This window comes from Aspergillus bombycis (genome assembly GCF_001792695.1).
Source record: "Aspergillus bombycis strain NRRL26010 chromosome Unknown contig00022, whole genome shotgun sequence".
In the NCBI taxonomy this organism is placed as follows: domain Eukaryota; kingdom Fungi; phylum Ascomycota; class Eurotiomycetes; order Eurotiales; family Aspergillaceae; genus Aspergillus; species Aspergillus bombycis.
In genome coordinates, this window is record NW_019170024.1 from 141,175 (window position 1) to 157,291 (window position 16,117).

General features: G+C 50.5%; 6 protein-coding genes across 6 annotated transcripts; 5 read left to right on the top strand and 1 right to left on the bottom strand.

Annotated features, from left to right (window-relative positions):
- Positions 1-69: 69 nt before the first annotated feature.
- On the top strand, positions 70-1,168 carry ABOM_004198 (ankyrin repeat domain-containing protein; the record flags this gene model as incomplete). Its single annotated transcript, XM_022531328.1, has 6 exons — positions 70-127; positions 181-206; positions 312-440; positions 529-651; positions 712-1,041; positions 1,118-1,168. 6 exons carry the CDS (start codon positions 70-72, stop codon positions 1,166-1,168), a joined length of 717 nt encoding a protein of 238 aa, XP_022391263.1.
- Positions 1,169-1,369: 201 nt separating this feature from the next.
- ABOM_004199 (M protein repeat protein) lies at positions 1,370-4,065 on the bottom strand (the record flags this gene model as incomplete). The annotated part of the gene is made up of 3 exons (XM_022531329.1): positions 1,370-2,311; positions 2,372-3,867; positions 3,918-4,065. 3 exons carry the CDS (start codon positions 4,063-4,065, stop codon positions 1,370-1,372), a joined length of 2,586 nt encoding a protein of 861 aa, XP_022391262.1.
- Positions 4,066-4,616: 551 nt separating this feature from the next.
- ABOM_004200 (H(+)-transporting V1 sector ATPase subunit H) lies at positions 4,617-6,213 on the top strand (the record flags this gene model as incomplete). The annotated part of the gene is made up of 3 exons (XM_022531330.1): positions 4,617-4,950; positions 5,025-5,544; positions 5,607-6,213. Coding segments are annotated over 3 exons (1,461 nt in total), but the record flags the coding sequence as incomplete, so codon positions are not given.
- A 799-nt stretch (positions 6,214-7,012) lies between these two features.
- Positions 7,013-8,636, top strand: ABOM_004201 (Zn(II)2Cys6 transcription factor; the record flags this gene model as incomplete). The annotated part of the gene is made up of 3 exons (XM_022531331.1): positions 7,013-7,208; positions 7,285-8,550; positions 8,605-8,636. 3 exons carry the CDS (start codon positions 7,013-7,015, stop codon positions 8,634-8,636), a joined length of 1,494 nt encoding a protein of 497 aa, XP_022391258.1.
- Positions 8,637-11,301: 2,665 nt separating this feature from the next.
- ABOM_004202 (uncharacterized protein) lies at positions 11,302-14,519 on the top strand (the record flags this gene model as incomplete). Its single annotated transcript, XM_022531332.1, has 4 exons — positions 11,302-11,726; positions 11,903-12,791; positions 12,854-14,382; positions 14,438-14,519. The coding sequence occupies 4 exons, from the start codon at positions 11,302-11,304 to the stop codon at positions 14,517-14,519; spliced, it is 2,925 nt and encodes a 974-aa protein (XP_022391332.1).
- Positions 14,520-15,331: 812 nt separating this feature from the next.
- Positions 15,332-15,679, top strand: ABOM_004203 (Apq12 family protein; the record flags this gene model as incomplete). The annotated part of the gene is made up of 1 exon (XM_022531333.1): positions 15,332-15,679. One exon carries the CDS (start codon positions 15,332-15,334, stop codon positions 15,677-15,679), a length of 348 nt encoding a protein of 115 aa, XP_022391331.1.
- Positions 15,680-16,117: the final 438 nt, after the last annotated feature.

Consider the following 16,117-nt stretch of genomic DNA (forward strand, 5'->3'; position numbering starts at 1 on the left):
CACCAATAGCTCCGATCTTATCGTGAACAGCTCTCCGACCCGCATCTATAAATTCTAGAGCACATCATCATGGATCCTCAGCACGACGCCAAGTTTCCTCTACATGAGGCCGCTCGAGAGGGAAGGAGTAAGCGCAATATGGTAGTCTATGAAATGATGATACTTACCAACAGTTGACAGCTCAGGTGGCCGAGTCACTTCTGAACGTAAGTGCTGCCCCGCATCATCTGGGGCTGTCTATCTCCCTTCCATGGCCAGAGCAGTCGCACTTGCCGGAGTGTATCATGGTTGCTTACTCTCGGGCTTAATAGGTAAATCCGAAGCTTGCGAATGTCAAAGATGACGATGAGCGTCTCCCCATCCACTGGGCTGTAGCACACAATCGGCTTCCTATCGTGGAGCTACTAGTGGCCACCAAGCACTTCGATCCAGATGTTGAGGTAGTCTCCTGCTCTTACTTACTGGGATTGCTATGTACATAGAGGTAGCCTCGGTCAATTACGATCAGCGACTTACTTTGTATCACAGGATGGTTCAGGCTGGACCCCATTAATGATCGCAGCCAGTCTAAAGAACGCCGAAGGAGATCCCATCATCGACCTACTCTTGAAGAAGGGCGCGGACGTAAATGCGAAGAGTAACTCTGGACAGGTCCGTCTAATTCTATCAACCAGGTCTTTGTCAGATCATTAACTGTAATTCCAACTCCAGAATGCGCTCCACTTCGCAACCTCCAAAGCCAACCTTTCCACCGTTCGCACTTTAATAGCGAATAAATGCAGCGCCAGAATTAAAGATAAGCGCGGGCAACTAGCACTTCATCGCGCTGCAGCTATCGGATCGTCACCCATTATCAAGGTTCTTCTCCAAGATGGGAAAAGTCCCGTCAATGCCACGGATATGGACGGTCTGACTGCTCTGCACCATGCTATCTCCGAGGGCCACGGTGAAGCTGCGATCACTCTGCTTAAGGCCGGTGCTGAAACGGATAAGAAGGACGCCGATGGCACTTTGGCTATTGATATGGCACCAGATGCAAGCGTAAGTAGTTCATTCTCTCCCCGTAAAACATCCTCCAGGCGCTTTCCCAGGCTATTGCAAGGTTAACCTCGTCAAGGTTCGAACATATATTCGGCAAACCGCAGAAATGGAGGGTCTAGAAATCTAAGAGACGTGGAACATGGTTATGAATACCCGGGAGCTTTCCACGGCTCATAATAATGGTCCAATATTAGCAATTAGAAGAGATATTATATTCTTTTCTGAAAAGTCTTGTTTCGCATAACATCGTCTAATCGGTATCGAATGTCCAGGCAAATACTATGTACAGAAGTAAAAAGATTTTCTTTCAAGAGACGTCTATAGGCTCTCATTTCATGGTACTATCCACCAGCTCGCGGTAGATTTTCTTGACCTCGGCAATATCAGCCTGCAACTCTTCCACTTGCTCACTCTTTTCACCCAGCAGCTCAAGAGTAGTCTCGTAACGCTCCTCTAGCTCGGCATGTCGCTTCTCTAGTTCTTGTATACGGGCGTCTGCTGTCTTTTTCTCCTCAGATTCCCGCATTAGATCCACAACTTGTTGCCGGGCTTCATCGCGTTGGCTTACAATACGAGCAAGCTCATCTTTCGTGGCAGCTCGTTCACTTTCCAATCGGCGAACCGTCGCACTCATACGCTCCACCAACTGGACCGATGGACCAGCGCCAACAGTGGATTCCGAGATAATGTCATTGATTCCCCGGGAGTTTTGGGTCAGTGCTCCGCCAAAAGCAGATGGCGTGCCCGGCCGGGCAGAGAACTCGTCTGGTTCGAAAGTAATTGAGGGGGTGTCCGTAAATTGCGAGAAGGGTGCGCTGTTTGCCGGAGGTGAAAGGAGAGCAGACGTAGATGTTGGGAATGAGTTCTGTCGTGTCGGTGTGCCTACTTCTGGCGACGTCATGGGCAGAGTCGAGGACCGGCGACTTGATCGTAAGTCAGTGAGGGAACCTACAGGCTCCAGGGCACTCGGCCTGCGACTGTACGCTACTGGTGACTCGGTGCGTTGTGGCTGTGTGAAGATGGCAGGAGGCACAACCTGCTCGCGCCATTTTACTCGTTCTTCCTCTAGCTTCTGTGCCCACGTTGCATCGCACACTTTCTTCTGTTCATCGAAGTCTTTCTGTGCCGAGACTAAATCATCCGCAGCCTTTTGAAGTTTCTGCTCCAGTTTTTGCAGCTCCTGCATGCGTTCCTCGAGTTTGTTTTCAAGATCATGCTCGGCCTCTTTTGCGTCTTCGAGGTCTTCCTCAGCCCTTTTAGCTTTGAGATTCTGTACGTATATATTAGTCTCTATTTCCTCACAAAAAAAATTAGAACAAATCATTCTTACCACTTCCCGAACTCTCCGCCGCAGGTCTCCCTCTCGGCGTGTGGCTTCGTCTCGTTCCTTTTCTACGTTCGCTAAGCGCGCAAGTAGTGAACCCTCCAGCGCCTGCCAATTTTCACTGGCAACAGCATACTGCGTCTGCAATGTCTCGATCTGGCGAAGAAGCTTTGCTTGGGCATCACCAGCTACCCCAGATGAAGCCTCTTCCGCTCTAGAGCGAAGAGACTCCATCTTGCTCTCCAAGACAGATTGCTCGTTCTTTAGTTCGACCTCCAGTACTCGTGCCCTTTCCTTCTCCTGCTCGATGGTACTCTTGAGGTCGTGTATCTCTGTCTTCAAGGTTTCCTCACTCTCATCACGCTCGGCCTTGATACTTGCCAGTTCTTCTTCCAGCTCGGCCGCATGGCGCTTTTCCTGCTCCAGCGCATCAGACTGAGCTTTGGCTTCAGCTGCCCCAGCTCGCGCAACTGCTCTGGCAAGTTGACCTTTCATTTCCTGAATTGTTTGACTTAATGCATCTCGCTCCGCTGTGACCGCTTCAAGATCTCGTGAGCTTTTTGACTGAGACGTCAGCGATTCATTGGCTCGTTTTTCGGCAGCTTCAGCCCGCTTAGCTCTGGCCTCAGCGTTGGCCAGATCTCTTTCCAGTTTTTCTGTTTTCTTGTGATTTTCAGTTTGCACTTTCGAATTCTCCGCCAATTGCTGTCGAAGTTTCTTTATCGCTGTACGATGGTCCATCTCAGATTTCGAAAGTTTCTGTCCTTCTTCGAACAACAGTGCGATCTTCTCGTCCTTCTCCCGGAGCTGCCTTTCCATACTTCCAGGTGCTTCCGCCGCTGCCGATTTCTTGGCGGACTTAGCAGCTTCTTTAGTTAAGTACTTCAACTTCGATTGCAATGCGTCAATTCGCTCAAGATGTTCGTACATTTCTGCTTGCCAACGTGACTCGGCTGCCTTGTGCTCTGCCTGTAAGTGTGCAATAGTTTTGTCCACATCGTTGGAGACAGGCTCGATTATATCACTTGAGTCATTTGCAGTGTCCTGGGCAAGGCCCTCAGATGAACGTGGTTTGTCAGCTTCAGTTTCCTGTAGCTTAGGTTCAACGCCATTTTCTTGTACAACTTCAGTGCTCCTCTCCGAGTTAGCCTCTCGCGATGCAGAATCCTCATTCGATGCGCGCGAGTTGACAATATCTCTCGAGTTTCGTGGTGGGCTGCTGTCATGACTTGTTCTGGAGGCTGCGATTGACGAAGATTCATCGGCGGGGGTAATGTTCTGGGCACTTTCTTCGAGATTGAGGCTGCTACGTCCAAGACTCGATTCAATATCCATGCTCGACCGCGCGCCATTGCTCGGGACCGGACTGGTGATGGGAGAGGTGACTCGACTCGAGGATTGAGAAGCAGGATTGGCATTGGTGTTAGATTTGACAACAGCGCGAGCCAGACGCTCCTGAAGACGATCATTTTTTCGCGCATTTGACGAACTTCGTGAAAGATCTAGATCCGTTAGTATGCGACAGAATATATTGAACTCGGAAAAGCCATACTGCCAGTCTGATTCTTCGTCGCCGTGCTTGATTTTGGCTGTAGCTGTTGGCGCTGCTCCTCATCGGCCAGGATCAAATCCAATTTCGATTCAACCCCGGCGACAGCTTGCTGCAGGAAGGACCCAACCTTCCATTTTGGTTGTGCCATAATGATAATGCGGTTGGAGGTATCTCAATCAGAGGCATGAACCAGCTACTTCTAGCAGCAAGTCCGACAGGCTCTCTGGCATGAAAGGCGGTGGTCTTTGACAATGATGAAGTGGTTTAATGTTTGCCTGCCGTCACACACACAGTACAGAGTAAGTGGAACTAGGCCGAGCGATGATTGCTGCCTTTCCTGCGGGGAAAATGAGCGTGGGGGGTGGAGTGATATAGGGAACGAAGGGGTTGAAAACGAAACGAGAGACTAGAGGCTAGACTAGAAGATATAAAGAGACATGAAACAGACAAGGATGAGTGCAACCACGTAGCAGGAATCCGAACGCTGGTGTCTGGCTTGCGTGGACAAGAAGGTTGGAGAGATTACTGATTGAATGGGGCTTAGTATGGGTCTTGGCGGTAGGATGGGGAACAACGTGAACACCGGAGCTTTCCTCCATTCGTAACACTCCATCATAGATCTCAGCCCTCCCTCTTCATCTTCAGTCCACCCCCCTCCCAAGCGTCTCGGTTTTCTTCTCTTCTCGCTGTTCCGGGCAGGCTCTATCTCTATCCTGCAATAGCGGAACTATGTCGACCATGCCTTTGGAGCCTCCCATGTACCTCAGCTCTCTCCAGAACAACATCCGAGCTCGGCCCATCCCATGGGAGGGAGCAGTTCGAGCTGGCAACATCACCGATGATCAGTTGAAAAAGATCAAGGCAGTGGACAAGGTTCGCAAAGATCAGAGACGCCAAACTGTAGAGGGCGATATCTCTGGCTATGTAAGCCTGCTCTCTGGAAGTGCTGACGCCAAGAGCGTTCTGGACTCCGCTTCTAGGAGGACCGATATCGTACAGTATATCCTTGTGCTGGCAGCGGACTTGATCAATGGTGGGTCTATGTTGGGTCCCAAAGTATGCGCAAACGTACCCAAGTTGTGCTGACCCGATTGCTCGGTACTGTAGATGTTCCAGCGCTCTCGTCTGCCCTAATTGCGCATCCCGATCCCTACAAGCCATTTCTCCCCCTCTTGCGTCATTCTACGAATGCCGAGGACCCTATTCCGTTGCTCACTTCTACCTTCCTGACAAACCTTGTCTCTATCAGCCTCGTGTCTTCATCTAAGTCTGCGGTCCGAGATGAAGAGGCACTTCCACAACTGTACACTTACCTCTCCAGTCTGACTCAAAACCAGGACAGTGGGTTGCAAGACATTGGTGTCCAGGAGCTGTCCGCGTTGCTTCGTACATCTAGGTCTCGGGAGATCTTCTGGAAGCAGAGGGGAGAAACGGTTGACCCCTTGATCGAGATTCTACGTGCGGCGACCGGAGGCAAAGATACCAATTCCAGCACCGTGGCTGGCAGTTCGCGGGCGATCGAGCCAGGTCTCTCTGGGGGTGTGGGGCTTCAACTTCTGTATCGGGTCCTTCTTGTTATTTGGCAGCTGAGCTTTGAAGGCGCGCTAATTGGGGATGACCTTCAAGCGTACGTAGTCTCCGTCTGGTCCAACGTATTGCACCCTGACCGAACTCTACTGACGTCCGCAGGGACCACGAATTCCTTCAGCTGTATACTTACCTCCTGCGCCTGTCGCCGAAGGAGAAGACAACACGGCTTCTACTCGCAACTCTCAACAACCTCCTTTCTTCCAACCGCACAACCTTATTGCCGGTCGCAGTATTTGTCCGCCTCCCTGCCCTTCTTGCGAACCTCTCGGGTCGTCATTTGACCGATCCCGACCTTCTTGAGGATCTGAAGACTCTCTCTGACATGCTCGACGAGTACACCAAAACTCAAACTACGTTTGATCAGTACGCGGCGGAGTTGCAGTCGGGACACCTCCGCTGGTCCCCACCCCACCGTAACCCTACGTTTTGGAAGGACAATGCCCGTCGCATCCTGGATGATGCTAACCTTCCCAAGAAGCTAGCGGAGATTATCTCTAAGGAGTGGGACAATGACAAGCAGGTTCTCGCGATTGCCTGTAACGATGTGGGCCACCTGGTGAAGGAGCTGCCGGGACGACGGGCACAGCTGGAAAGGCTAGGGTTGAAGGCGCGAGTTATGGGACTGATGGCCGACAAAGACGAGTCGGTACGTTGGGAGAGTCTGCGAGCAGTGGGCGAGTGGCTTCGGTATACCTTCGACGACTGATTGCTCGTCGCGGGATGCTTGTTACTTGTGATTATATTACCCAGTGTTTGTTACTTAGGTGCTTGCTTTGGACTTTGCCGATATAGAGATAATCAGCTGCATTGTATTGATTGCGCAGCGTACGTCGGCCAAGTGTCATCATTACTATTGTGCATTTTAGCGGTGTGGTTTTGTGGGATAAGTAATCTTTGACGTTCTAGAAGGACATGCCATGTGTTGGAATGCAGTCAAATATGCAACCCACCCCACGGGTTATAATCGGCTCGTGGCGACAGAATCTAGCCTTCGTTTTGTGAGACTTCGGAACCACAACCCCGCATTAGAAAAGGATTTGTGGTAAGCCAGCCGTTCTTGATTTTGAGGTCTCCTTAAATCGAGACTAAGCAACACGGAATTCGTCTCCGGGGAAAACACTCTTGGAGCCTCTCCACGACTTCTCCATTAGTGTCCCTGTACATACAGTAGGCACGACCCTCCGGTGGATCTTTGGCCTGGATGATCGGCCGCTATACAGCACTCCGCAGTTCCGTTATCTCCATTCCCACTGATACGAGCGACCCTCCACGGGGATTCGTGCCACTCTCGTTGCGCACAAAGAGCCGACATTTTGTGAAATTACTCACTCATCTTTCCTGTTGATCTAAAGCGATTTTCTGCACGTTGTCGGGCATATTCTGAGGCTCACCAGGAACAGCCGAGGTAACCAAACAGGGAAGGGTTCCAGAGAACATAACGGGAAACGGGAAAAAAAATCAAAGAAGTTAGGCGGCCATTAATCGACCACACGAGGTCCGATCCCATGTCTCGATCATTTACCGGTTGCAAACGATGTAAAGCTCGACGGCAAAAATGTGACGAACAGCGACCGATATGTGGACGATGCAAGACGGCTGGAGCGCAATGCCGATATGCGATGCAACTGCAGTGGGGAGGGAGGGCCTTCTCGCGCTCGAGGTTCGGGGCATGTGTGGGACATGGGGGCATGCAGAAACTCGGTAGGTTACATCTGCCACTCTTACTCAGCCATGCTCTTCAAATATTGGAGCCCTTGGGTCTAATGAGTCGATGTAGAGTACTCTCCCGGCGAATTCATCTATACTACGAAAGCTTCACCTCCCCCTCCTGAGCCTCGTGCTCTCGCCCGACCCGTCGATCCGTTTTCGTCGTTATCGTCTGACCAGAAGGCTCTTCTTCACCATTTCCTTAATGATGCCTCTCAAATCACTGCCTGCCATACGGGCATGCAAAGAGATATCTGTCAGATGCTTGTTCCGATGGCCCTCCAGACCCCGTCTTTACTATATGCGACCATGGCTCTATCGGCGATTCACCTACAAGCCCTACACAATCAGTCGGAAAACGTCAAGTCTGCACCGGAAATAGCACGGTTTATGTCCCTCAGTTTAGAACATTTTCGGGCGGAGCTTCAGGACCCTAACGTCAAGGGCTCGGATGCGTTGTTGGCGACCGCGCGAACACTCTGTCTGGCAGAGATTCATTCCGGGGCTATCCATCCTAACTCATGGAGGGCTCATATTGAGGGGGCTAGGGCGTTGATGGATGCTTGTGATAACCGAGGAGCGTTGTCGCCGCGGTCGTCAGACGGGTTCAGGAGGTACTTGAGCCGGTGGTACCGATCGATTGTTTCTCTCACGGCGTTAACAGGCAATGGGCCACCTATTGGTGATGTTGCAGCTCAAACCATCTTGAGTACTACCAACCAGCACGACTCTCCTGATTACCTTGACGATTACTGGGGCTTCACGGTTAATCTCGCCGCAGTCTTTCGTGGGATAGGGGCCGCTGCCTGGCGAAGTCACCCGAGCCAACAATGTGGTGGCATGACACAAGGAGACGAATTCAGCGTTTATCATGAAGCCGCAGTTCTTGAGTCGTCCGTTCGGCGCTTGATGGACCAGGAAGCTGACTCACAGCCTGCATTCTACCCAGGGGTGGTGGAAGGACTCTCAAGCGAATACATTCGTCAATTCATTCTATGCAATGAAGCTTTCCAGCATAGCGCACTCATTCAGATCCATCGTCGATTGAGGAAAACACCAGCATCATCACCGGAGGTCCAAGCATCTGTCAAGCGGATCTTGGAATGTACTGCTCAAATTGGACCCTCGGCGGGGCTCAGTCCATGGACCATGCTTACCACGCCGTTATTCATTGCAGGTTGCGAGGCAGGGGATGAAGACCGGGAGAAAGTGCGCCAATTGCTCTCCTGTTTGCATGACACGATTCGTGTTCCGAATGTGCTCCAGTCTTTAAGGTTTTTAGAGCAATATTGGGCGAGCCAGATTGATGAGAATGAAGGTTGGAATCAATTCCTCGGTATGTCTGCTTGTGTTACTCCTGAGTCTAGATTACATCTGCTGACAGGCATAGATCGAATGCAATTTGACTTTATCCCCTATTGACAGGGCTTCGGGGAATACCGTGCTATTTATGTTCACGATGCCAAGAGAGTGTTTAGGAAAGTTCATGTTTTTAATGATATTTTTTTTATCTATCCCGAACAGTTGTGGAAGCTGTGGCACAGCGCATGGGTTACGTTATTTTTGAGCGAAAGGGTGTCATGATGTGATTCTAGTGGTTTATTGTATATCTACATGTACATATGTATTTCTTTGAGCATTCCGTATACCTATCTTGTCTATAAAACCATCCCTTTAAAGTCAAAATAATTGGCAGGTGTCATTTGACATTCCCAGCTACTACATGCATAATCAATCACACGTCACGTTCGCGGTTCCTGCCAAGTTTAAATGTGCCGGAATGGACGTGTCACCTTTAAACCCAAGAAGACAGGGATTGAAACTGTTATCCCTCGAGGGAGGGAAAAAGGCGGTTAAATCAAGAAATCCGGCCCCATAGAACTACCGACCCTATCCTTGCAGAACTTAAACGCCTGTCATTTCTTAAATTAGCATTCCCAAGGGTGGCAGTCTCATTGTTGGCCTTTTCAACTGGGACAATGATTTGGGTTCGCCCCTTGCCTTGGAGATAGGGCTATGTGGACCACCAGGTCTAGGACCTTTTTTTTTTGTTTCCTAAAAAAACAAAAATTAAAAAAAAAAAAAAAAAGATTTGGGGCAAGCGGGATTCTGGGCGCTTCGAAGGATCTAAATTCTGCGGTATGATTGAATGAGATAGAAAATAGATTTTCGGGGCATGGCGCTTAACTATCAGTTGTTGAACAAGGGTTTCTTTTTCATTTTTTGATTACTATTCTTGTTACTCGTCCGTGTCAATTACAGGGCAATGTTTGTCAAATGGTACGTGTAAGGAAGTGATAACTATTTTGATCCCGACTATTGCGCGCCTATTCTCCATCCAGCGAGGTCTAGATTGGGGAGGTCCCATTCGTAAACGTCTTTCAGTGGGCGTTTCATGTTATATTTAGCCAGGGTCTTTTTTGATCCTGGTTCCAAGCTGTTCTCATCCTGATGGAGTTATTGACGCGCATTAGGTAAAGCAATATCCGAACCTCCAATATTGTCGCATATCCGACGGAGGTGTACTCCGTACAGCGAAAGGGAAACTACGCTGCTAAGGACTAAGTATTGCTGCCTCATCGACACCTGAGGCTGATCACTAGAATACTAGGTACGTACTACTACTAGTAGTAGTACCTACCTAGTGCCCAGTGTTAGACCACTTAAGGGCTGACGGCAGTTGGAGGGAGGGAGAATAACATCCAATCAAGAGCCGGTGGAGAAACCGCACTGACTCCTGAGCTTCAGTTGGTCCGAGTTGCATTAATGGAACACCCCAGGACTTGAGACGGTATTCGGCGATTCGCCGGTCGACCTTCTACTTGTTAACCAACCGCTGTAGGTGATAGATGTTGGCGCACGAGCTAGTCGATCGTTGCATATCAGTGGTTCGGAGGTGATTGCCTTGCTGGTGTCTAGTAGAGGGATGGTGAGGTAGTATTGATATGTGTTTGTTGGACTATATTGGAGCTCAGACCACCGTGGTATATCGGTTTCCCACCATTGTTACAGGGAGATTGTTGGCACCGTATGATAGTTGGGCCTGGTTGATTGATATGGACTCCTTTGGGGGGGACTAGTTCTCAGATAGTCTTATAGTCTTCTTTTGCTTCTTTATCGTCTACGAGTTACTCAGTGTATGTCTTACTTTTTACTCTCTAGATCCTGTTTCTGGGTGGGATTGTGTTTGGGACTGAGTGCAGCCGAAGAGAAGTTGAATTGCCCCTGAGTCCAGAAGTATGCATAGGAGTGGGTCCGTCCGTCACGGTTCACTTGCGATCGGCCGCCCTAGTGGGGGGTTAGTGGCCGCTTGTGAGCCGTCCACCGTCTCTCGTTTCTTACTATCGCTGGTTTTGCTTGGAATTCTTCCATTCCAGAGATCGTTTATCTCCAGATCTTGGCCTTGGTTGGCCATGCTCTCTGCGATCTCCGTGCAGGTTCGTCGACACTTGTAGGGTGCAATGTGCACATTTTTCAGAATATAGACTTTTTCTTCAATATTGGGAAGACTAAAAATGGAAGGACTTCTTTTCCGCTGTTGAATAGCCTTTTTTTTTTGTTTTTTTTTTACCGCCCAAGATGTTCAATATTCAAAGGAACGATCAAAATTAATACTGACATACTTTTTGATAAACGCCCCACCTGGTCTCCTCCCTCCGAATCAGGTAATGCTCACTATTTCCAGAGGCTGTCTTCCCGAACCGCCAATCCTTTTCTCCTTTCCACCCCTTAGTCTGGTCGTCTTTCCAAGTCTCCTGGTCACCTTCACTCCTGGACAAAAAAACTAGACTCCTTGACCCAATCGTCCATCAATCAACCTCCGCCGTTCCAAGGTCTATCAATTCCCACTCTTAGTCTTACCCCCTAAAGACCCGGCGCGTGTCATCGCCCGTTTTGCCCGTGCTCCCCAAGGAGTCAAGGCTCATCGTCACCATGAGGGTGCGTCGATCCTATGCCCCCGTTGGCTAACGGGGTGCTTCTGATTCTCTCTCCCCTTTCCTGTTTCTGATTGAATTTGAATTCCACTATAGCATGTTTCTTGGCCAATTCCGTTTCGCGCTCTCCAATAAAATTTAATACGCCTGTCATGGCCCCAGGCTGGGCTTCTCCGCCGGCTCCTGACGCCTTATCGTCGACTACTGTTGCGTCCGCCGTCCCCCATCAACCAGACCATCAAGGGACTGGTGACACTGGCGGTTGGCCAAGTCCTCCTCCCTCCGCATCCTCCACAACCGCTCCTCCTCATCCTCCCTTTCCGGTCACTTCTCCTACGACCACTTCCCCCGTGCGCAGGAAGCCGCTGCCCCAGAATGCGGCCGCTGTGATACCCCCTCGCCGGTCCGAGTCCTCTTCCAGTGCCTCCTTCCCCGGAGGCGTATCGCCTGCAGATCCTCCAATCCCTGTCACGAGCGTTTCTGACGTGCAGAATCATTCTCGTTCCACTTTGTCCCAATCGTCCGCCTCCGTTCCTGCGGAGGACCCCTCTCTCTTTGTGCCCAGGGATCTAGATCGGTATGAAAGCCGTGGCGCTCTTTGTTCTTATGCCCTCTTATCCAGCGCCGTCCCCCCGGTTCTGATCTTCATTCTGTCACACTCGCCTGGTCCCCACCCGGGCAGAGGTCTTCCCATACCCATTCCCCCTTCAGACGTGTCATAGCTAATCCCGCTCTTTTCTTGGCCATCCTCAGACTTCCCCATGCTAGACAGCCCGCACCTCTTCGCATAGACACATCCGCCTCATTCATAGATTCGTCGGACAACGACGTGGGCGTTGACGCAGACTACGGCACCCAATTCGCGAATGGGGGGCCAGTGCATAGTCGTCTCGTTAGCGAACCGTTTATCCCAGTACTCAAGTCGCCCTTAATAATGCAGAAACGGGCTACAACAATGCCCTTACAACATCCTTCTAATCGACCCCCTCCGCTCCACATCGATTCGAGCGGACGTTCTATGTCCGGCGTTGTAGACGCCAAAAATCCAAAAACTCCCGGTCACAAGATTAGCTCATTCTTTGGCTGGCGAGGCACCATTACTACGTCACCTGGCGCAGAATCATCGAGTACTGAAGTCTCAGATCTTGGTCATTCCCCACTCCCATCCCCAATGCCTCCTTCCCTACCCAGTGCGGTAACGCCGTCCACGACGGTGCCATTCGATGCCTCCAAGGGGTTTCCACCCCGCAATCCGTCCTTGAGTAGTGCAAGTATTTTGGAGACAGGTCCTTCCACGGCGCATGTGGCTGAGCTCGAAAATGAACTCCGGGAAATCAGTTCTGAGTTGGCTGGCTCCATACGGCGGGAGATGGAGTTGGAGGACTTGGTAGAAAGGCTTCAATCAGAGTTGCCTTTGGACAACGGAAACCGACGTACCAGTGACTATTTCTCTGATTCAGGCACTAGCTCCATTCGCCTTGTGTACGATGGGCGGATCGACGATGTTGAAAAATATCGGCGGGCATCGGAGCAGGAACGGGCTCAGCTGAAAGTAGATTTAACGCAGAAATGGCAGGAAGAGCGGGCTCGCCGCGCAGCGGCAGATTCACATGTCCAAATACTGGAATCACAAGTACATCAGGTATGTCGATGCATCTCTGCTTCTGTATCTTTCGGCCGGGAATTTTGACCAGCTTTCATTAGCTCCGACGAGAGAGAGTTGACCTCTCCGATCTGTCTTCTCGGACAAAAGAACTCGAGGGTGCTCTGGAAGCTACTCGCAGAAAATTGGCGGAAGAGCGACAGATCAAAGACAATTTTGAAGACTTACTCACAGCCATGCGAGTAGAGCTGGAGCAGATTCGAAATGAGCGGGATCACCTTCGTGATCACATGGTCCCCGAATTAAAAAGTAGCGCAGCATCTGTATCTGATGCCTCGGAGGTTCAGCGATTATTAGAAGAGCTTGAGGCCCTGAAGATCGAGAATGCTGCGCTAGCGCAACTGCAAGGTGGCCGATTTGCTACCATATCGGAGGATAGTGAAACTCCCAAGAGAAACTCTGCAGTAGGGTTGTCGCGCTCCAGCTCATTGGCTCGGATGCATTCGAAACCTACCATACGAACAGGACTGTCCCGTTCCAACTCTCTGTCGCAATCAAGCCCAGTTACTCCCAAGGGGGGTGACGCCCGGGAATCCATGGCGGATCGGATGGAGAGTGTTGAAGCGCAGCGCGATGCACTTCATCACGCGCTTCGGCGTTTGCTCGACCGTCAAGCTTACGAAGCCCGGGAGTACGAGAAGCGTATCCGACTCATGGAGCTAGAGCTTGCTCACGCACAACAATTAGGATCTCCACGCAAATTAGGTTACGAGAGAGAAGTCCACAACCTGAGAGATGAGGTCAATCATCTCCGGCAACGCGCCGAAGAGGCGTTGGATCAGAAATGGCAGTGCGAAAAAGGATTGGCAGGGCTAAAGATGGACCTTGACCGTGCCGAGCAGGAGACAACGTCCCTTCGGGTGCTACTGCACGAACACGATATTACCGTTCCGGAAGGCGTCGGAGCTGACCAAGAGGGCTTTGCTGAGGTTCTAGCCACCTCGTCATCATTAGAATCTGCATATAAGCAGCTCCAGGCTGAGCGGGAGCAAGCTGAAGCAAGCGCCATTCAGTCACCTCAGGAAGAATATGGCCAGCTAGCAGCCTCGGTCAGTCGAACTGAAAGCCTTTCGCAGCAAGTACAGAACCAGCTTGAGAGGAACAACGCATTGCGCAGCCGTTTGGCAGACGCTATCGGCAAAGGTGAAAAAGAGCAACAGCTTTCTGCAGTTCGGATCAATGAAATGCAAGCGCGTCTCAAGGAGCTGGAAGACACCCTTTTGATAGCTCAGCAACACGCTGAGGAAGAAATGGCTCGGCATGAAGAAGAGATTCAACAGCTGAATGAAAGTCATAATGCTCAATTGTTGAGGATGAAGAACGGTGCTCGTAGCCCCGTCGGCTTGTCCCCCATGCCTCCTTCGTCGCCCTTCGTTGGACGATCTCCTCGCTTAGACAAGACCACTAGCGGCGATGGAATTTCGCTGAGCCAGGCTGTAAAGCCGGAGGCATTGGAGCGGCGGGTGAAAGAGCTCGAAAGACTTCTCCGCGACGCCGATATGGAGATGGGGGAAGTAGTTAGCCGCATGAACCGTGCGCAAATTGAAGTGGCTGAACTCCAGTCTGACCGGTAGGCACCGTCGATTTTTCTTGTTAATTGGGTGATGACTCTAACGTGTGTACAGAGACGAGGCACTTCGCCAAACTCGTAAACTCCAGGCCGAGATTCAGGCTGAGCGGGATGCATTCAAGGCCCTACAGGGCTGATCTGTCTCCCTCTAGACTATGTTACGTTGTTCATCTTGTATATATACTGACGATTGTGGCCCCTGGCGCTTGGTGTCGGTGTTCCGGCGTTACACAGAGTCGCGATTTCTGTTTTGGAGGCGCATGGTAGCGCCCAGTTTGTGATGCTTTTCTTTGGCCCAAGACCGCAACTACTTGGGCGCTGTGCATATTGACGACATTTGTATATGGTCGGTTTTGAATCCACACGGGACGTGGACATGTATATACCGTGATCACGATGTGATCAAATTTAATACACTCATAGATATAGAGGGGGGGAGGGCGACCAAGAGTAATACATGCATGCAATTGATATTATCCCTTCCGTGTGTTTGCTTGGTTTGCTCGCTTGGTTGCTTGATCTGTCCTCCGAGGAATGCACATGTCTCAGACATTCAACAACTATGCATCAGTACTCCACATAGCGGTGATAGGATATTTTTTTTTTTTTTTTGCTCCTCTATAAAGTGCAATCCATAAACTGTTTCAAGCTTTTATCTACCTCTCGTCTACTGTATCGGTCTTAGCCAAACGCAAACAAACGCACAACTTCGTCGCCATGGACTTCCTCCCCGGTAAGTTTATAACAATAAACACCTTCTTAGCGATCACTAACAACGGGCATAAGAATCCATTCTCTCCCTAATCCAAGACAACCCTACAATCCAACAACTCACCTCATCCTCGATCGCGTTTCACGTAACCACGCCCGCACCACATACCTGGATCCCTACATTTCCCACCTGAAGACAACCTACTTGGACCCATATATCGTCCAACCTCTTGCCACCATGCTCGCCTCTTCAATGCCCGACCTTGTCTCGGTCCTTATCCTTGCTCTCATTCTCATCATCTCTCTTAAGGTCCTCGACTATGCGCGACGTGTCGTCATGTTCTGGATTACGTTGGCGCTGCGATTAGTCTGGTGGGGATTCATCCTCGGAGCCATTTGGTACGCGTATAATGCTGGGTTAGAGAAGACCGGTCGCGATCTAGGCTGGCTCTACGGGGTCGTGAAGGGATTCGCGGAGAAGTTCCAGGATGGGTTTGAGGGCGGTCAGAGATCGTCGTCGGCTACTGGAGGTTGGGGAGGGTATGCTTCTGGTCGGGAATTTCAGGTTCCTATGGGGAGAGGTTGAGCTTTTAGCCGCTTTGGCTTGGGTTTTACGAATCATATGTGATTAATGCCATTGCGCTGTTCTTGGGTATATGCTGGAGAAAAATGCCAACTTAGGGAGTTGGTGATAATCGCATTCTCAGCGGTTGTTTTTTTTCCACTTTTTCCTTCCTTCCGCTTTTACGATGTTGGATTTATGATGCATGCATTATTCATTATTATTTGCGACATTATTTTGTTTTCATGATGGTGTCGGTTTAGATACATAACTTCTATATCGTGGCATTTCTGCGCCTGTGAGAGGGAGCAAGCACCCCCATGTTTTTCTGGGTTTTGCATTGCTTGCTCGCCAGCGCGCTGGTGATCATTATTGGCTCTGATCTGGCTAAGCGGGCAAATCCCTGCCACGGGATCAAAGCGTATCAGTGGCCTTCTGGGCGCCGCTGGCGGTCGGATGAGA